General features: G+C 42.3%; 1 protein-coding gene across 13 annotated transcripts in view; it reads right to left on the minus strand.

The window, feature by feature from the left end:
• Positions 1-22,295, minus strand: part of Stard9 (StAR related lipid transfer domain containing 9) — a 170,109-nt gene that overhangs the window by 105,614 nt on the left and 42,200 nt on the right. For 10 of the 13 annotated variants that reach the window (XR_015449741.1, XR_015449742.1, XM_021241909.2 and 7 more), the window contains exons 4-7: positions 9,850-9,966; positions 8,707-8,739; positions 8,561-8,622; positions 180-292 (exon numbers count right to left, since the gene is read on the minus strand). Coding sequence is in view for 9 of the 13 variants with exons in the window: in XM_021241909.2 (XP_021097568.2) it covers positions 180-292; positions 8,561-8,622; positions 8,707-8,739; positions 9,850-9,966 (325 nt within the window). In the remaining 4 variants the exon portion in view is untranslated. The remainder of the gene's footprint in view (positions 1-179; positions 293-8,560; positions 8,623-8,706; positions 8,740-9,849; positions 9,967-22,295) is intronic. The other 3 variants (XM_087207352.1, XM_087207350.1, XM_087207348.1) reach the window with 2 other exon arrangements.

Below are 22,295 nucleotides of genomic sequence, written 5' to 3' on the forward strand. Positions count from 1 at the left end.
GGCAGAACCATATCTTTTTTTTTTTTTTCCAGAACCATATCTTTTCTTTCCAGTGTTCAGTACGGTGGCTGGCACACGGTGAGTATGCATTACACATGTGTGGAATCCATTAGGGAACATGAGCAGAGCTTTCCAGGCCCCACACTTTGGTCTCAGACTTCCAGCACACAGCAGCTCACCTTGTACATAGGGCCCCATCTCTGGATGCTCCCTGACCCGCAGGGTATAGGACTTTTTTTTATCAGACTGCTTCAACAGATCCCGTACTTGTTCATTGTAGATTTCCAGGAAACTAGAGATGAAGAGAGAAAGGTAACACAATTAAATTTTTTAGAAAGAAAGAAAAACACTAGGCTAAAAACCAAAAGATTCTAGGTTTGTTTTTAAATGCTTTTAAAAAAATTTCAGAAGGAACCACAAGCCACGCAGGACCAACTGCAACCAACTGAGGCCCCGCCACACCCGCTGCCACCAGGGCCTCAGAGGAGCTGTAGGAGCTAAGTCTTGGCGCGGAACACGCCAAATCACCCCGCTGCAGACAGGCAGGTCTGCCCACGCCCTACCAAGGTCCCCAGTCGCACAGAACACGCCAAATCACCCTGCTGCAGACATGCAGGCACCTGGTTCCACACTACAAAGACGCAGAGGACACCAGACCACCAGACCAAGGTACTGAGTCCCGCTGCTCCTGGCCCAGAGGTAGGGGCTTCTGAGCCGCCGTCCCACTGCTCCTGGTCCAGAGGAAGGGGCTTCCCAGTCACCATCCCTCCTGCTGCTCCCAGCCCAGAGGAAAGGGCTTTTGGGCCACCTTCTGTCCCGCTGCTCCTGGCCCAGAGGAAGGGGCTTCCGGGCCACCATCCCTCCCACCGCTCCCGGCCCAGAGGTAGGGGCTGCTGAGCCACCATCCCACTGCTCCTGGTCCAGAGGAAGGGGCTTCCCGGCCACCATCCCTCCCGCTGCTCCCAGCCCACAGAAAAGGGCTTTCGGGCCACAATCCCTACCGCTGCTCCCGGCCCCTGTCCCACCTCTCCTAGCTCAGAGGAGGTAATCCATGCCGGCACTAACAGGCCCCCGCCCCAGTGGAAATGAGAAAACATGTAGATAAGTCTCAAAACCAGACTTCCACATCACCTACAGCAACCCCAAAGGGAAATGAGATGGAACACTCTGATACTCAACCACCTGGACCCACTGAACTGGAAACAAAAGGGGATCTGGAAAAAATGAAATCAGAAATAATTTCTCAGATAACAGGAGAAATTGGGCCCCTTAATGCAAGACATGATGAATAAATCTAGACAGGAGCTCAGGAACATAATGGAATCCCAACATAGGAAACAAATGGAATCCATAAAACAGATGCAAATAGATTTCCAGGACATGAAAAACTCCATGGAAAGTCTACACAGCAGAATGAGCCAATGTGAGGACAGAATTTCAGATATAGAAGATAAGATTGCAATTAGTGACCAGGAAAAGAAAAATTGCTTCAAAATTATAAGGGAACATGAGAAATCAATCCAGCAGCTGTTAGATGATGCAAAGAAGAATAACATAAGACTGATTGGGCTCAATGAAGAAACAGGAGAGACTGCAGATGACATAAAAAATCTCTTCACAGAAATAATGGCAGAAAACTTCCCAAGCAGGGGAAAAGAGCTTGACATACAGATAAGTGAGGCACATAGGACTCCAAACAGCCTGGATCAAAGAAAATCTACACATAGGCATATCATTGTTAAGATTCCAGAAACACAACAGAAGAACAAAGTTCTACAAGCAGTCAGAGAAAAGAAACAAATCACACACAAAGGAAAGCCCATCAGAATCACAGCAGACTTCACAATGCAAACCAGCAAGGCAAGAAGAGCTTGGAGTGACATATTCCAAGCCCTAAAAGAAAACAGCCTCCAACCCAGATTGATGTACCCTGCAAAACTATCTTTCAAAATGGATGGAGAAATAAGATACTTTCATGACAAAGAGTACCTTAAGAACTTCGTGAATACCAAACCAGCACTCCAAAGAATTTTACACAATATCCTAGGAACAGACATTGAGGATCACAATCCCAGGAAGCAAAGCAGAATGAACCCATCTGGCATGACAAGAAATTAAATGGAAAGGGGGAGAACTCAACAAAAAGAAAAAGTCATGGCAATGACAAGTCAATACGTTTCAGTTATAACCATCAATGTTAATGGTCTCAATTCACCAATCAAAAGAAACAGACTGGCAGAATGGGTCAAGAAGCAAAATCCAACAATATGCTGCATACAAGAAATACACTTCATTCAAAAGGAAATTCATAGACTGAAAGTTAAAGGGTGGAAAACAATACTGCATGTGACAGGAACCCGAAAAAAAGCAGGAGTAGCTATCCTCTTGGCAGATCAAGTAGATTTCAAATCAACACTGATTAAGAGAGATGAAGACGGACACTACATCCTTGTAAAGGGAACAATCCAAGAGGAAGAGATGACAATCATAAATATCTATGCACCAAACACTAGTGCACCTAACTATATAAAACAAATACTAACGGACATGAAAAGTCATATATGCACTAATACAATTGTAGTGGGGGACCTCAACATCCCACTGTCACAAATAGATAGATCAACTAGACTAAAAATAAGTAATGAAATACTAGAACTCAATCGAACTCCTGAACAAATGAACTTAACAGATGTTTACAGAGTCTTCCACCCCACAAAATCAGAATACACATTCTTCTCAGCTGCACATGGGTCATTCTCCAAAAGAGACCACATACTCACACATAGAACATGTTTAACTAAGTGCAAAGGAAATGAAGTTATCCCCTGTAGATTATCAGAACATAGTGCGATGAAATTGGAGATCCATAGCAAAAGAAACTCAAAAAATTTCATAAACACGTGGAAATTGAACAACACACTTCTGAATAACCAATGGGTCACAGAGGAAATTAAAGAAGATATCAGACAGTTCCTTCAATTAAATGAAAATGACAATACAACATATTGGAATCTATGGGACACAATGAAAGCAGTCTTAAGAGGGAAATTCATAGCACTGAATATGCATATTAGGAAAACAGAACGAGCCCAATTAAACAACCTCATGCTGAACCTCAAGTTTCTAGAAAAAGAAGAGCAGGACAAACCCAAAGCTCGTACAAGGGAGGAAATTATAAAGATCAGAGGAGAAATCAATGCAATGGAGACTAAGAGAACAATACAAAAAAATCAATGAAGCCAAGAGTTGGTTCTTAGAAAGAATCAACAAAATTGACAAACCTTTAGCCTCGCTTGTGAGAAAAAGGAAAGAAAAGGCCCAAATCCATGCACTTAGGAATGAAAAGGGTGAAATGACAACAAACCCAGCAGAAATCCAGACAATCATCAATACCTACTTCCAGAACCTATACGCCAATAAGATGGACAACACAGAAGAAATGGACAGATTCCTAGATACATATGAATTACCAAAGTTGAACGAAGAAGACCTAAAAATTCTGAACAACCCAGTATCAACCAATGAAATTGAAAATGTAATTAAAAACTTATCAACTAAGAAAAGCCCGGGCCCTGATGGCTTCACTGCTGAATTCTACAAGACATTTAGAGAGGAACTGCTGCCACTACTGTTGAAACTCTTCAATGAAATTGAAAGGGAAGCAATACTCCCAAATTCATTCCTGGAAGCAAGCATCACCTTGATCCCCAAAGCAGAGAAAGACCCAACCGAAAAGGAGAACTATAGGCCAATCTCACTAATGAACATAGATACAAAAATCCTTAATAAGATAATGGCAAACAGAATGCAGAAGATCATCAAGAAGATCATACACCCTGATCAAGTGGGATTCATCCCAGGGATGCAGGGATGGTTCAATATACGAAAATCAATCAATGTAATACACTATATCGATAGAGCCAAGGACAAAAACCATATGATTATCTCCATAGATGCAGAAAAAGCATCTGACAAAATCCAACATGCATTTATGATAAAAACCCTACAAAAAATTGGAACAGATGGTCTCTACCTCAAACTGACAGAATGAAAAACCAACAGCCAATATCATACTAAATGGTCACAAACTGAAATCCTTCACACTCAAATCAGGAACAAGACAAGGATGTCCACTATCACCACTCTTGTTCAATATAGTTCTGGAAACATTAGCCGCAGCAATTAGACAAGAGAAAGAAATAAAAGGAATAAAGACAGGTAATGGAGAAGTCAAATTGTCATTATTTTCAGATGACATGATACTCTATATAGAAGACCCCAAGAACTCCACCAAAAGTCTTCTAGACTTAATAACCAAATTCAGTCAAGTAGCTGGTTACAAGGTCAACACACAAAAATCAATAGCTTTCCTCTACACCAATGACAGACTCACTGAGAGAGAAATAGGGAAAATAATTCCTTTCACAATAGCATCCAAAAAACTGAAATACCTAGGAATCATCCTAACAAAAGAAATCAAAGACCTCTTCTCTGAAAACTATGGCACTCTGAAAAGAGAGATTGAAGATGATATCAGAAAATGGACAGACATCCCCTGCTCCTGGGTTGGAAGGATTAATATAGTGAAAATGGCCTTACTTCCAAAACTGCTATATAGATTTAATGCAATTCCAATTGAGATCCCAGCAACATACTTCATAGACCTTGAGAAAACAATCCAAAAATTCATTTGGAACAAGAAGAGCCCCAGAATACCAAAAGCGATTCTAGGTAACAGAGACATGGCAGGGAGTATCACAATCCCCAACCTGCAACTATACTACAAAGCTACTGTGATAAAAAACAGCATGGTACTGGCAAAGAAACAACTTGAGGATGAGTGGAACAGATTAGAAGATGCAGAAACAACGGCAGACACACTCAGCCATCTCATCTTTGATAAAGGACCCAAACACCCTCACTGGAGGAAAGATAGCCTCTTTAATAAATGGTGCTGGAAAAATTGGGCTTCAACTTGCCAAAGATTAAAACTAGACCTGTATCCCTCACCATGCACTAAACTAAAATCAAAATGGATTAAAGATCTAAATATTAAAATAGAAACTCTGAACCAGTTGGAACAGAGGTTAAGCAGAACCCTTGAAGACATCGGTGTAGGAAAAGATTTTATGAAAAACCTCAGTTGGCCATGAACTAGCACAAACAATCAACAAGTGGGATCTCTTCTTATTAAAAGGCTTCTGCACAGCAAGAGAAACCACCAGCAGTGTGAAGAGACAACCCACAATGTGGAAAAAAATCTACACCTGTTCTTCCTCAGACAAAGGTCTACTATCTCGAATCTACAAAGAACTTAAAAAGATCAGACCTCCCAAATTTAAAGACCCAATCCAAAAATGGGCATCTGAAATGAACAGACATTTCTCACACAAACAAGTAGAAATACCAAATAAATACATGAAAAAATACTCAACATCACTGGTCATTTGAGAGATGCAAATGAAAACAACGCTGAGATTCCACTTCACTCCAGAAAGAATGGCTGCTACCATGAAATCAACCAATAACAAATGCTGTTGGGGCTGTGGGGAAAGAGGAACCCTGCTCCACTGCTGGTGGGAGTGTAGACTGGTGCAACCACTGTGGAAATCAGTATGGAGATACCTCAAAGAACTAGGACTGGGAGTCCCATTTGACCCCGCTATTCCACTGCTGGGGATCTTCCCCCCAAAATTAAAAGAATCATACCACAGTGATATATGTGCACCCATGTTCATAGCAGCACAGTTTGCAATAGCTAAAACTTGGAAACAGCCCAAATGCCCATCAACTGGAGACTGGATAAAGAAAATGTGGTTTTTTAATAAAATGGAGTACTACTCAGCCATAAAAAATGAGAAATTAGAGACATTTATAGCTAAGTGGATGCACATTGAGGCCATACTCTTAAGTGAAATAAATAGGACACACATGAATAAATACCGAAAAGTTTCTCTGGTGTGAGAAACTGTAAGTGTAAATAAGGACTAAATGTATAATAGGTAATGTGAAATAGGAAGAAAAGGGGCAAAGGGGAAGGAAGTGGGAGGACTAGGGGAAAGGATAGAAGGGAATGGGATTAATATGAGAAAATGGAAAAATAGGAACAAAATCTTTGTAAATAGGGAGCATGGAGGGGTTGAAGCGAGGGCTGGGCAAGGGTGAAAAACAAGAACCAAGAGAGACTATGTAAAGGTGCAAATTTCCAATGATGAATGTCATTATATTGTACACCTAAAATGTACCAATGATTAGAATGAATAATCGATAATGTAAAATAGGAAGAAAAGGTCCAAAGGGGTAGGGGTAGTGGGAGGGGCAGGGGAAAGGAAAGAAGGGAAAGGAAAAATGCTGAGAAATGGAAAAAATGGAAATAAAGTCTTTGTAAATAGGGAAGGGTGGAGGGCGTGAAGGGAGGGCTAGGAATGGGGAAAAAATAAGAACCAAGATGCATCATGTAAAGGTACAATTCCCAATGAGAAATGTAATTGTGTTGTATACCTACAATGTACCAATAATAGAATTTAATAAAAATAAAAATAAATAAATAAATAAATAAATAAATTTTAGAAGGTAAATCTTGCTCCAGATCCACCTCTGCCAGGGTAAGACCTTAATCAATCCCAGGCTTCCCCTCGAGTGTCTCTCTCCACAGGTCTGATCACTGGCTGTCAGCATGCTGACATTGGCTTTGATGTTTGTGCTAACCTGAGATGAAGCCCAGGGCTATTTCAGTATGGTTTTTAGGGTATTCTGTCACCAGGTAGTGGCCTGATCAGATTTTCAAATGTGATCCCTCTATTGTTCTATGAAGGCAGCTCAAGGGCCACTCCTAAGAAATGAAGGAAGCTAAATTAAAAGGGTCCAGTCCCAGCAGAGCATGGTGGTGCATGTCTATAATCTAAGCACTCTGGGAGGCTGAGGCAGGAAGACTGTAAATTGAAGCACAGCCTGGGCGATTTAGTGACTCAACAAGACTCTGCCTCAAAATTTAAAAAGGAAGGGGAGAAGGTGAGGTAGGGGTGGGAGTGTAGTACCATGTGAAAGCCATGGGTTCAATCCCCAGTACCAGAAAAAGGGAAGTCAAATCCCAGAGCATGGTAACATAGTCCTCTAATCCCAGCATTCAGGAGGATGAGGCAGGAGGATCATGAGTTCAAGGCTAGCCTGAGCTACACAGTAAGACATTGTCTCAAAAAAAAAAAAAAAATGGCTGGGAATTTGGCTCAGTGGTTTCACCGCCTGCTGCACAAGCGGAAGGATCTGAGTTCGATCCCCGGCACCAAAATAAATAAATAAATAAATAAGTCTAGGGCCGGGGATTTAGCTCAGTGGTTCCAGCACCTGTCTGGAAACCACAAGGTCCTAATTCGATCCCTGGTATCAAAAAAAAAAAGTCTAGTCCTTGCCCCTGCTTTAAGCAGAACAATTCTCATCTTTTTTTCTTTTTTTGAGATAAGGTCTCACTATGTAGCCCAGACTGACCCTGAATTTGTGGTATCCTCTTGCCTCAGTCTCCCAAGTGTTGAGATTACAAGGATGCACCACCATGTCTAGCTTCTTTTTGGTATTTTTGAGACAGGTCTCACTAAATTTCCCAAGCTTACCTCAAATTTGGGATCCTTCTGCCTCCACCTTCTGAGTAGCTGGCATTATAGGTATATACCACTACTCCTGGCTGACAAGTGCACTTTATGGTAGGTGAATTACATCTTGATTTGTTTAAAGGACACCAAACACTCAACAAACAAACAAAACACAGAATTAATCTTAGAAAAGCTAGCTGTAGTCTGGGAACTACAGTTTGAGAACCATTGCCCTATAGAACAACAAAGAAGGGGCTTGGGAAGAGAGGTCCCTAAAGCTGATATGAAACCATACAGTAAGTATGGTAACTATACAGGATCTAAGAGGTCCCCCAAAAGCCGCATGTGTTCAGAGGTAGGGCTTTTGGATATGTTTAAATCACAAGGGTGTTAATCTCATCAACAGATTAGTCTACTGATGAGTTCATAGCTGAATATACTAGCAGTGGTTCATAGGCATGTGTCCTGCCCTGGCGCCTTCTCATCTGGCACCCACCCCTTCACCTCACGTTCCTGGCTATCATGAAGGGACCAGCTTTCTTCTGCCATGTCCTTCTGTCATGATGGCTCTGCCTTGCCACAGGTCTAAAAGCTATGAAGCCAGCCGACCATGGATTGAAACCTTTGACATCAGGAGCTACAATAAATCTTTCCTCTTCTAAATTGATTTTCTCAGGTATTGGATCACAGCAATGAAAAGCTAACAGAAAGTGAAAGAAAGGGAAGTGAGACAGGCTAAGTGGGCAAGAGGGGCCACAGAAAGAACTGCTTGTTAAGTTCACAGGGAGGAAATTAAGTTTCCTATGACCCAAGAACCTAAGACATTCCTCATCTTCCTGTAATGCAAGAGTTGTCTGCTGTGGCTTTTCTCCATCCTTCTGGTGACTTTGGAAGATGAAAGAACAGCTGAACATGCTGAAATTTGGAAAGGAAATACCAAACATTGCAGGTCCTGGAGCTTGATGGGGTCTTACCTCACTTTTATCCTACAGGAGGAAGGTAATGAGGCACAGTCTTCCTCTCTGATGAAGAGGCCCTGCACAGACCAAAGGAGTGGGATCTCACTAAAGGGAGTGGACAAAGGAGACCTACTTTAGAAAATCTGGTCAAGAGTCCATACCTCACATATCCGTGGTGTCAGCCCAACAGAGGCCTGGAGAACAGAAGAAAGGAAAGCATTACTGTTTACTCTGGGCAGTAGTCCCCCCACCCAATATCCTGGAAACCCCCTCGGGATGAAGGATGGCTCTCTGGCTCCTTGTTCTACACTTTCTACATTAGGAGGCTTCACTGAAGTGTACAGCGACTTAGGTGCCCATGCTATCAAGACACCTGAGAAAGGAAAGCACCGATGAGGGGCAAATTATCACCCTAAGACAGAGGGTGGAGAAGCTAGCAAACCTAGACATGTGCCTTCATGCAACGTAGGTGACATTCTTCTTGAATAAACCCACTTTACTACTGTGCTCCCTAAGGTCCCTACCTTTTATCCCTGAACACTAGAGGACTAGAGGACACGGGGGTTGCAAAATATGTATCTAGAGAGAAGTGGCTTCTTTCTCCACCTCATAGCCAGTTCAAGGGCTTATCCTCCAACACTAAACAGGGACAAAGTAACCAGAGCAGGTTCCAAGGCAGTAGGATAATCTTTCAAGAGGACAGTGTCCTAGACAATGTCACCAGATAGTGTCAGTTGCTACCCTCTCTACCAGTTCATCTCACTGGGATACTTCTGAACCTAAAACAAGAAGTATCCTTAAGAAATGCCACCCTCCTAATTCTCTGTGATAAAGGAAAGCCCTCATTAAACCCTACCTATTTTGGACAGCTCTCAGCCCCAGTTAATTCTCCTGCTTCCTTCCAACATATAGATCTAACGCACATAGCTTTGAACTGGGCCAAATAATCTCATCTACTCCCAGCCCCAGTCAGCACTAAAGATTCAGTTCTGGTTAAGAAGTCTCAAGTGATGAACTTGGAGATAATATAACAAATTCAGTCAGTTTGACAAGGACTGCTTTGTCAAAGAGACCTATAAAATTCTAAGGTTCTTCAGAGTCTAATAAAGAGGGACTAATTATTAAAAGTTTACCTTGAAATTACAGTGGTGAAAAGCTCATTTTATGTACAGAAGAGGGCTCGAGTAAATCTTGCTAAAGTTGACTGACTACGGAAATCACAGTGTGTCACACAGGCAAGGACAATACACAATGTGGGCTCACTGTGACATTACAGAGCAGCTCACGACAGGACTAAGACTCACCGGGGTCCCCAGCATGGTATATGTCTTTCCAGAGCCTGTCTGTCCATAGGCAAAGAGACAGACGTTGTAGCCGGTGGCAGCCCCAGATAGTACTTCAGTCCCCAAACCCTGGAACACCTGTGACAACAAGAGCAGACAGAGTGCCAATGGTTCCTCCCACTGAAAATTTAGAATTTTTAATCTATAAAATTATGAAATATTTCAAACACATATACTATAAATTCCCATATTTCATAAAAACCAATTCAGTTTTAGAAAAAGATAATTAACAAAAATTTGGTCAATCATTCATATACATGTATTTTGCGGGGGCGGGGAACGGGGATCAAACTTACAACCTTGTGCTTACAAGGCAGGCACGGTGCCACTGAGTTAAATCCCCAGCCCTTCACATATTTTCTTAAAGTGCCTATTCTATGCCAGGCGTAATACTAGATATTAAAGATATAAAAACTGTATGATCTCTACTCTTAACACAAAGAGTCTAGAAGGACAAAGATATGTGGGGAAAGTAATTCTTTTTCTCTCTCTCACAAGAAAATGTTTTAATATGGTTAACTAGATAATGCTGCCATGAAACACTACATGGTAACATGCAAGTTCAAGGTCTCAAAATACCATACTGAGGATGAATTAACCAGAAGACAGAGAAGATTTTCACTGTAGGCCCACTATCTGTATGTTCCCTTCTCAGATTTCCCCTAGCATCCAGCTGGTTCTGCTGGTCATTTACCTTTGTAGTAGTCACTTTTTGTGGAAAAAAAAAATCAAAAACAGCCAACAGTCCTTGTGTGGAAACTTCTATATTTCCTATACTTCCTGAAAGTCCTGTTTAACTCTGATAAGCAGGCTTTGGTCTCAGGAAAAACTAGCCAGCTTCTAAGGAAGTCATAGCTTCCCGGCTCAACCAATCTGCAGCAAAATGCATGTTGACGTCGCTGGAACAGTAGATACTTGCCCTTTGTATGGCTGTTGTCCACCATCCAAATACTCTTCCCATCTGGGAAGAATCTTTGGTTGTGTCAGTCTCGGTGGCAAGCAATGCTAAATACAGAAGCCAAGCAGGCCAGATACTTCACTTCCTAGCAGCTGAAACACTAGCACATAAAATGAGGCCTGCTGACTATGCCAATGCTCCCACTTGAATTTTGTTTTCCTTTTTCCTAGGGCCTGAACTCAGGACCTTATGCATGCTAGGCAAGCACACTACCACTGAGCTACACCCCCAGTCCAATGAACTTTGAAAGACACAAAAATAAAGCAACAGATGATAGATTCTCCCAGAGTCCAACAGTGGCAGAAACATCAAGTGTGGTGCTCAAATCAGACCATCCGTGCTGTGGATTTGCTGGGCTCTCTGCTGCCTGGGTTCTCTTGCTTTCCTCCTCAATTCTCAACTTTCCTTTCAATTCTGTGAATCATCTGGTATGGTTACAAATTGTACTATGGTTCTAACACTGCGTGATTAGGCTGTATGATCTTGGGCAGCATATGACTTACATCAAATGTCCCCCCCAATGGCTCATATGCCCAATAAACTAGGACTTTTGGGAGTGACTATGTTATGGATGTGTGAATACTAGATTAGTCCACTGATTGTTTTATACAGTTCTTGGTATGGCTGGTACCAATCAGCAGGCTTGCAGCCTAGATGGAATAAAAAGGAAGGCCCTGTTTCCTGCCTGCTACACCATGAATTATTTCTCCTCTGCATTTCCTCCCTTAACTTGTGGGTGTCAGGTATTTTGTTCCAGCAACAACAAAGTAACTGAGACAGATTTTGCTACTACAGAAACAGGGTCATCGCTGTGATGCTACCTGGCCATATGGTTTCAAAGCTTTTGGAACTGGCTTGAGGGAAGAGTCTGGAAAGGTTTGGAGATGCCACCTAAAGAAGCAGACCCTAGAATGCTGTGAGACAAGCTTGATGGGAGGTTCTGGTCAGAGCTCAGAAGACCAGAATGCTGACAGAAATGCAGCCGGTAAAGACCAGGCTCTGGAGGTTTCAGTTTGGAACAAGGACTCCACTGGCAGCTAGACTCCAGGCCATGTGTCTTATGCTTTGACAGAAAATTTGTCTGCATTTCGATCGTGCCCTGAGACTTTGTAGGAGACAGAGACTAAGGGCAGTGAACTAATCTAATAGAAGAAATTTCAAGGCACTCTAATGTTGAGGTGGTGGCATGGCTACTGTTGGGGGCTTTCAGGCAGATCTATGTTGAGAATCAAGACCAAAGGACCCAGCAGAATGATTTAAAGTTTTGAGTTTGGCCAGAAAGGAAGTTAAGGTAAAGTTGGGGCCAGCAAAGATCAATCAGATGAGAACTTGGTTGAAGAAATTAGAAAAGAAGGTCTGAAAAAAAACAAAAAAAAAGGTCTGAGGGCACCACAAGAACCAGCAGGACGCCATCATTTGCAGCCTCAAAATTGCAAAGGAGAGATTGCTTTGAGACGGGAACCTCAGGGCACTATGTTCCAGAATGGTAATGGTCTAGGAAATTTGTTGCTCAGGCTTGGGTTCACAGCACTCAGCAATCCAAGCACTCAATCCCTACAACCAAAAGAGAAGAAAGCCTGGATACTGCTCCAGCTGGTGACAAATCTTGACATTATCCATATGGTGCTCATTTTAGGCACAAGCAGAATGCAAGAGTTACGGGGTTAGAGAGGCTTCCACCCAGGTTTCCGAAGAAGGCCTGGGAGGACAGTGTGCGAAGCTGTGAGTGTGAAGCCAAAGGTGCCCTGGAGACCCCAGAAGTTTGGAGAAGCCAGGAACATGATCGTCTGAGGAAAACTGCAAGGAGGGAGCAAAGCTAGCCCAAGAGAGAAGCCATGGGAGCTACAACAACGTGCACTGCCATGGGGATGGAGGCACCTGAGCCCTGTGGAGTTCACATCTCACCGCAGATTGTCCCAGGCACTGGACATAAAACTATGGGATTTAATGTTTGCCTCATTAGATTCTGGTCTTGCTTTGGCCCTATTCCTTTCTATCCTCCTATTTGTACCTTTCGGAATGGGAATGTTTAGCTTGTGCCATTGTATGTTGGAAGTGTTTAACTTTCATTTCATTTGTATAAGGGCTCACAGCTAAGAGGTTGCTTTAAATATCAGAGGAAACTTGGGACTTGGACTTTTCAACTACACTGAAACTGTTAGGGCTTTGGCAACTCTTAAGAGATAGACTAGGGGCTGGGGATTTAGCTCAGTGGTGCTGCCACCTTCCTCAGAAGCGCAAGGTCCCGAGTTTGATTCCCGGTACCAAAAAAAAAAAAAAAGACTAAATGCCTTATGCATAAAGGGATGCATGAGTCCACTGGGTGCCAGGAGAAATGTTGTGGCTTGTATCTAGATGTCCCCCTAAAGCCTTATACACTCACAGGTGGAGTTTTTGGCAGTAACTGGATCATGGGTGTGATAATGGATTATTCCACTGACTGATTTAGCAGTTCTGGTTGTGGGTGATAGACTTACTGAAGAGGGAAGACTCCCCCTGGGTGTGGGTGGTACCAACCAATAGGCTTGCAGCCAAGATAGACTAGAAAAGGAAAGAAGGAAGTCTCCCTGCTTCCTGCCTGCAATATCATGAGCTGATTCTCCTCTCCCATGCTGCCCTACTTTGGAGCCAGCCAACTACAGACTGAAACCTCTACAAATTGTGAACTAAAATAAACCTCTCCTTTAACTTGTAGGTATTAGGTATTTTGTCCCAGCAACCAGAAAATATCTGATTGCAAGTTACTTTAGTTTTGTAAGCCTCCATTTCTCTAGCTGTAAAATGGTTATTCTGTGTCTATATTACAAAAACTGATAGAAATTTAAGTAAGGTCATACTCAAAACTAGGGACAACAGGGACAGAGTAATAGCACACAAAGTCAAGACTACATGACCTGTTCTGTGTTTTAGCTTCTTAGCCAGTCAGTTGTTTTGTTTGTTCTTTAATGCTTCCCATGTTCAGGCACAGGGCCAAGAGAACTCAGGGTGCAGTCTATGACTTGGGCCTTGAACAATTCCCACTTCCTTCCCCAACCTCCCTTGCAGCCCTCTCTGTTCACTAATTATACATTAGCAAAGCTGAAATTATTTGCTTCCTGACATCTGGCTGGGGGAAATTTCCAGCGTTTGAAGAAGGGGTATATTTCTCTACATCAGATCACTTGAGTTGGCTGCAATCTATTTACTGTTGAAAGTCTTACAGAGAATTCCACTTTTCTTTCTAGTGTCCCAGCAGGAGGTGGGAACACAGGTACAGACTAGGAAAGGCCACTCCTAGATCTAAATGTTATTTCTTCACACAGCTGAGTAGAGGAAAAATTGTGAGAAAAGCACAATGTTACTTTGTCCATGTCTTTATCCAAATTCAAATAACTGCCTAGAAGTTTTATGAAAATATCTTTGAAGATACCACTTTCTCTCAACAGTAAAAGATGTCAATAGGCAAAACCACTAGGCTCCAAACTTGGGATTGGTGGAAACTGTTAAGATACAGCTACCATTCTTCAAGAACTATGGGGCTTAGCTCATTATAAGTTCTTGAAAAATCTGCCTTAGATATGAAGGCTACTGGGCCAGATAAAACTATGTTCCACCTCCCATCATGTTAACGTAATGAAGCAGATGAAAACCATTCATTGTGAACATCAAATATAACCCGAAGCCTAAAATAAGTCACTCAACGGCAATCTGAAGCTACAGAGTCAAATTCAGCAGAGATGGACTGTCTGACTTTTTTCTAGAGTGCAAGTAAGAGAAGGTGTTAGATTATATATAATAGACCACTTCCCATATGATTCCTGTAGTCCTACTCTTTGGTATCTACCCAAGGAATTACAAACATGTGTAAACAAAAACCTGCACATAATGTTTATAGCAGCTTTATTCATAATTTCCAAAACTTAAAAGCAACCAACATGTTCTTCAATAGGTGACTGGGTAATAATGTGTGGTACATCCAATCAATAGGCTATCATTCAGCACTATAGAGGAACGAGCTTCAAGTCACAAGAAGACAAGAAAGAATCACAAGTACATGTTACCAAGTGTGAGTCTGAAAAGACAATACACTGTCTGATTCCAACTAAATAATACTGTGAAAAGGTTAAAACTATAGAGTTAATAAATAAAATGGTCAGTGGTCGGGCCGGGGATTTAGCTCAGTGGTTCCGGCGCCTGCCACACAAGTGCAAGGACCTGAGTTCGATCGTCGGTACCAAAAAAAAAAGAAGTTTAAAAAAGGTCAGTGGTTGTCAGGGACTAAGGGGAAGGAGGATCAGGCAGAGCACACTTTTAGAGCAGATAAACTGTTCTGTATGCTTTAACATCAGATACACGCCTTTATACACTTGTCAAAACCTACAGAATATCCAATACCATGTGTGAACCCAAAGGTAAATAAGGACTTCGGATGGTAATGATGTGTTAATGCATGTGCACAGATGGTCATAAACGTACAATGCAGGAGAAAGGTGGTGTTAGTGAGGGAGGCACTACATGAGGAGGCAGGGCATATATGGAACTCTACATACTTTCTGCTTAATTTTGCTATGAATCTAAAACTTCTTTAAAAATAGTTTTTTTGTTTTTTGTACCGGAGATCGAACTCGGGTCCTTGTGCTTACAAGGCAGGCGGCGGAACCACTGAGCTAAATCTCCAGCCCCCAGCACATACCTGTAATCCCAGTACTTGAGAAGCTGAGGCAAGAGGATGGCTGTGAGTTTAAGGCCAGCTTGGGCTACATACCGAGTTCAAGGTCAGTGTGAACCACACAGCAAGACCTTGTCTCAAAACAAAGAAAAAACACTCAAAACAGAAGTCGCTGTTTTTCTTGAATCTGTAGAGATTCACCCAAATTGCCTCCCTATATATGAATTATTCTTCCCTTTAATTTTCTAAGACCAAATAGAAATATGTGAAGCAATTTTTTAGTATGTATTTGCAATACACAATGACTGAATTTATTGTAGGGAGTTGGTACATGTACATAACACATATATCTCATTTCTTTATACCTCCCTTTTCCCTCCTCCCTCTCCCCCCTTCTCTCGGTCCCCTTCCCATCTACAAAAGATTCCTCTGTTTCCTATTATCTAACCTTTACTTTGCTCTTTGTATTATTTATACTTTGAATTTTTCATGTAGAAGAAGTATTTAAACTTGTGTGTCTGATGTATTTCACTTAACATTATGGTGCATCCATTTTCCTACAAATATGAAATACTGTTAATATAACCAGAAACTAATAAAATCATGGGAAAAAGTTAAATTACATATTCAATCAGTATATGTAGTGTCAACAAAAGCAAAATACTGTGGTTGGCTCTGATTCTGCTGTTCAAGGGGAATTGTTAGGATTAGTTTACACAATGTATCATCATTAGAAAGAATTTGTGTTCTATTCAAAGCTAAGATTTTAGATCCATATACCAAATAACATTTACTAAGAAATTATTTTGTGGTTTTTGTTGTTATTTTGCTTATTTACAGTACTTGAGAAAGAAACTAGGGATCTACATTCCTGACCCTTTTAATTTTATTTTTTAAATTTGGAGACAAAATCTTGCTAAACTGCCTGGGCTGGCCTCAAATTTTTATTTCTCCTGCCTCAGCCTCAAAGTAGCTGGGATTACAGGGGTGCACTATCATGCCTGGCAATTTTTATGTATTAAGCTCTTTTCTTACCACCTTAAACATTAACTCATTTAATACATCTGAAGAATTAGTATTACTATTCTCTGACTTTTAAATGAGAAAACTGAAGTGACTCGAAGCTCTTGTTTCCAGCAACAGTTCTTGGCTAACAAAATAACCCTGTAGCAGAGCTGTCAGGAAAGCCAAGTCTTCTCTTTTGAACCCAAACATTAAAATTGTTCTTCAAAAAACAGAAAAAAAAAATTGTTCTTCAAGGGCCAGGGACTTAGCTCAGTGGTGCCGCCACCTGCCTCACAAGCACAAGGACCCAAGTTCAATCCCCAGTACCAAAAAAAAAAAAAAAATTTGTTCCTCAAGGTTCCATTACTTCCTATTGTTTCACTTTAAACTAGATGAAACTATGAAACTTTACTATGCCTCCCTCTCAGTACCTGCGGTAGATTAATAGTCAACTTGTAACGCCCAGCTGAACTGAATCAGAATGGTCTGGGCCTGGAAGATCCACCTGAGGATTGTTGCCAATAGCCATAAAAAGAAAACTGGAGAAGATCAGGGACTGTTGATTTTCTAGGAGAAGCTTGCTTGGAATGGTTTTCCTGATGAAAACTTAGGTGTTCTCATCGGAGGAGCTCAGGTCCTCACTGTCGCTGGGAATGGCCACTGTTCTCGTCAAGCAAGCTCTGATCTTCACCGTGAGCATCACTTTCTGGCTCCAATGTAGATCCCTCAGCCTGGTGGCACAAACCCTTTGTCCCACCGGCATAGGTTTTCTAGCTTCCACTACTGGCCTTTGGACCTTCCAGGTCCAGATCCTCAATATGGACAAGCATGAGACACTGCTATGGGCTCTAGGCCACTGGCTGGACTCCTGGGAGACATTGCCTTGGACTCTAAGCCTTTAGCTGGACTTGTGTGGGGCACTGCTGTGGGATCCAGGCCCTTGGCTGGATTCTTTAGGCCTCTAGTGTGTGGCTAATCTCCTGCACTCCTCTATTTGACTTTCTGGTAAATATCATAAAATAATCCTATAAATCATGTGTCCTGTATTAAATGTATTCCCGACTACAACAGTATTTCTGAGTAACAATTCACTAATGTATTAAATGCCTGTTGGCCAACAGTAATAAAATCTAACCCTACTGCCAGTTGTTGTCCCCCACTCCCTCATGCCACTGGGGATTGAATCTGGCACTGAGCTACAGCCCCAGCCCTTTCTAAATTTTTTTTTTTTTTGAGACAGGGTCTCATTAAATCACTAAATTGCCCAGATTCAGTTGAAGTTGGGATCCTCCTGCCTCAGGCTCCCCAGGTACATGGATGACAGGTGTGAGCCACCACACCCAGTTCTATTGGCTTTTTTTTTTTTTGAGACAAGGTCTTGCTATGTAGTCCAGGCTGACCTTGAACTCATTATGAAGCTCAGGCTGACCTCAAACTCACAGGGATCCTCCTGCCTCAGCCACCTGAGTATTTGGGTCACAGATGTGCACCACTATGCACAGCTACTATTGGCACTTTTTTTTGGTACCAGGGATCGAACTCAGGACCTTGGGCTCGTGAGGCAAGCATGGCACCACCGAGCTAAATCCCTGAGTACAGGGGATCGAACTCGGGTCCTTGCACTTGCGCAGCAGGCGGCGAAACCACTGAGCTAAATCCCCGGCCCCCTACTGGCACTTTTAATTAGGTGTTTTGTTTTGGGGGGTTTTTTGGCAGTTTTACGCTTACAGAAAAAATGAGCAGGAAGCATAGAGTTCCTATATCCCCCTGCCCTCTTCTCTCCATTACCCACTCCCAGCACTCCTAGTTTCCTGGGGGTTTTTTTGTTTGTTTTTTGAGATAGGGTCTCACTATGTAGCTCAGGCTGGCCTCAAACCCATTGCAATCCTCCTGGCTCAGCCTCCTGAGTGCTGCGATTACAGGTGTGCACCACCATGCTCAGTGTTCCTCCATTATTAACATCTTGGATAGTGTAGTATATTTGCTATAATTGTAAGCCAATATTGACACATTATTAACTAAAGTACATAGTTTAGAGCTCACTCTCTGTATTATAGATGCTGTGGGTTTTGACATGTAAAATGTATAATATGGATCTATCATTGTAGTATACAGAACAATTTCTGTCCTAAAAATCCCTGTACTCCACATAGTGTTTATCCCTTCCTCCCTTCCCTAGAATCCCTGGCAACACTGATCTTTTGCTGCTTTTTTTTTTTTGGTACCGGGAATTGAACTCGGGTCCTTGCGCTTGCGCAGCAGGCAGTGAAACCACTGAGCTAAATCCCCGGCCCTACACCAATCTTTTGTTTGTTTTGTTTTGTTTTGGTACCAGGGACTGAACTCGAGACCTTGCGCTTGCAAGGCAGGCGGCTGAACCACTGAGCTAAATCCCCGGCCCAACACTGATCTTTTGACGGTCTCTGTAGTTTTGCCTTTTTCAGAGTGCCAGATTTGCTTCTTTCATTTATGCATTTAAGGCGTCTCTGTGTCTTCTCTCACCTTAGTGGCTTATTTAGCACCGAACATTAATCCTCTGTGTGGATACACCAGTTTGCCTACCCACTGAAGTGACATCTTCGTCACTTCAGAGTTCTGGCAGTTGGGAATAAAGCTTCTATAAACATCTGTATGCAGGTTTTTGTGTGGGCATAAATTTTTAACTCATTGACCAATGTCAATTTTCCTCTCATACCAAATTTTCCTGAGACTATGCATCCTAACGTTATCTCTGGACATTCCAAAATAGCTCCTGGATCTGTACACAGTCCTATACCAGCTTCCTCAGTTGGACCTGCAGCAAAGCCTAAGGCCTCCCCTGTACTCTAGGCACTGACTGTCAACTGACAGCTGTAGCTCTTAGGCTAGGAATGGAAGAGAGCTGAGACAAAACCAAACATATCTTTCCAATTATCCTGAGCATGTGATTTACTCTGATTCTTCAACCTCCTGACAGAACATGCTCTAGGTGATTTCCCCCACCACCCTGTAGAGTATGAGAAATTCTATTAGAGTAATTGGCTGTACCTTTAACTCCTGTTAAAATACACAGGAGGTGCCAGGTGTGGTGGCTCACACCTGTAATCCCAGCACTTGGGAGGCTGAGCCAGGAGGATCGCTGTGAGTTCGAGGCCAGCCTGGGCTACATAGTGAGTTCAAGCCCAGCCTGAACTACACAGCAAGACCCTGTCTCAAAAAACAAAAAAATATATATATATACACACACATATATATACATACATACATACATGCTTCCCTAATGAAAATCAAGAGTAAAGAGCCCAGAGAATGGTTTAAAACATTGTGAGTTTGGTCAGAAAGGAAGCTCCAGGAAAGCTGCAGAATGCAAAGATAGAGGAGAGAATAATTTGGTTGTTGGAAAGAAACAGGACAATAGAAAAGATGGCCTAAGGACATCACAAGAACCAGCAGTATTCTACACTTTGCAGCCTCAATGTTACAAAGGTGAAAGGCTGTTTTGAGAAGAAAGCCCCAGAGCACCATGTTCCATAATGGCAGCAGCCTAGAAAATTTGGTCCTCTGGATTTGGTTTGCAGTGTTCAGCAACCCAGGCCCTCTAGCCCTACAGCCAAAAGAAAAGGAGGCCTAGCTACTGCTCCAGTGGCGGCAGACCTTGGTGCTGCCTTTAGGTGCATGCAGAATGCAAGAGCTGTGAGGTCAGGAAGGCTTTCACCCTGATTTCAGAAGAAGGCCAGGGAGGCCTGGCAGTGTGCTCCTGAAAGGGCAATGTGCGAAGCTGTGAGTGTAAAGCTGAAGGTACAATGGAGACCCCAGAAGGTAGAGAAGCCAGGAACATGGATCATCTGAGGAAAACTGTAAGGAGGGAACAAAGCTGGCCCTAGAGAGAAGTCATGGGAGCTACAACCATTGGCAGTACTGTAGGGGCAGACCCACACAAGCCCTTTGGAGTTCACATCTTGCCACAGATTGTACCAGATCCTGAATAAGAAACCACAAGACTTAATGTTTGCCCTGCTATAGGGCAGAAGTCCTTTACAGAGCCACTTCCTGAAATACAAATGGACTTGGGGATTCCAAGATAAAAGGGAAAAAAGCAAGACTAAAGACAGTCCTGCACATATAAACAACCTTTCAATCCTTACACTAAAATAATTTATCTTGGGCTAGGAATATAGCTCAGCGGCACCATGCCTGCCTGGCAAGGGCAAAGTCCTGAGTTTGATTCCCAGTACCAAAAAAAAATAATAAAATAATTTATCTTATAAGTGCACTATTGGCTGGGCATAGTGGACCTGCTTGTAATCCCAGCACTCTGGGAGCCTGAGGCAAAAGGATCACAAGTTTGAGCCCACCCTAGGCAACTTAGTGAGACCCTATCTCGAAGTAAAAAATTAAAAAAAGACTGGCAGGCCAGGGATTTAGCTCAGTGGTGCCACCGCCTGCCTTATAAGCACAAGGTCCCAAGTTCGATATCTCTGGTACCAAAAAAAAAAAAAAAAAAAAAGGACTGGACGTGTAGCTCAGTGCAAAGGCCCTGGGTTCAATATGCAGTACCACAAAAACAAAAACAAAAAAAAAGAAAACAAAAAGAAAGGTGAGATAGTTGCCAGTCCAGTGTCATGACAGGTGCTAAAAGTATCAAAAAGGATAATTTGTTCAGTATTTAGGATGTACCAGGTAATGTTCAAAGGACCTTATGTGTGTTCAGTAATGGACTTCACACAAAAATCCATGAAGCAGATACTATGATTATTATCATCATTTTACAGATGAGGGAACTGAATCACAAGAAGGTCAAGAAAGTGCTCAGTCACAGAGCTAGTAAATGGCAGAGATGGGATTCAAACCCAGGCAGTTTGATTCTACAATGCAGTCTTAACCCAAAACTACACTGCATGATGAATGATTGAAACCATACTCATTTATAAGAGTTTATAAGATTCTTTAAAGAAAGAAAAAAAAAAGCTGTATTGAGATTTAACACATACCATATTTAGCCACTTAATGTGTGAATTCCGAGCTGGGCATAGTGACCCACACCTGAAATTGAAGCTGTTCTAAGAGGCTGAGGCAAGAAAATCGAAAGTCCAGGGCCAGCCAGAGCAAGTCAGTGAGACCTGCCTCAAAATTTTAAAAGGGCTGAGATTTAGCAAAGGGACAGAGTGCCTACCCTAGGTTCAATGCCCAATGCCACATAAAGTAAAAATAAACTGTATATTCCAATGTTTTTAAATGTGTTCAGAGTTGGACAACTTTCATCACCCCTCAAAAGTCTCCATAACCATTAGTAGTAATCCCTCATTTCTCTCACCTACCTGTCCTCCACTGCTCTCTTTGTTTACCATCTTTCTTCTTCTTTATTTTTCTTGGGAGGGGCAGGATCTTGCTATGTAATTTAGGCTGGCATCAAATTCCACAATCCTCCTGTCTGAGTCTCCTGAATGCTGCAGTTCCAGGAGTGCACCACTATGCCTGCCCCCAACACTGGTTCTCACTATACAGCTCTGGTATACCTTGAACTTGTGATCTTCCTGCCTCAGCCTATGAAGTGCTGGGATTACAGGTATGTGCCACATGCCTGCCCACTCTTTCTTCTTATTGGTTCCCCTGTACATATTACCTTCCACTCCTATGAGGGGCATCTAATCAAGCTTGGAGCTATTCTAAAACACATTTGAGGCTCTCCAGAAAGCTTGATTGTTAGCTTTCTGGATGAGGATAATAGACAATGCTGAACTGTAATACAATCCTACATGCAACTATTAAATATGGCATGTATTCAACATAATCAGTACAAAAATTAAAAAGAAGTGA

Source organism: Heterocephalus glaber, unplaced genomic scaffold, assembly GCF_053883595.1.
Source record: "Heterocephalus glaber isolate CG9 unplaced genomic scaffold, H.glaber_assembly_v1.0 deba00000809, whole genome shotgun sequence".
In the NCBI taxonomy this organism is placed as follows: domain Eukaryota; kingdom Metazoa; phylum Chordata; class Mammalia; order Rodentia; family Bathyergidae; genus Heterocephalus; species Heterocephalus glaber.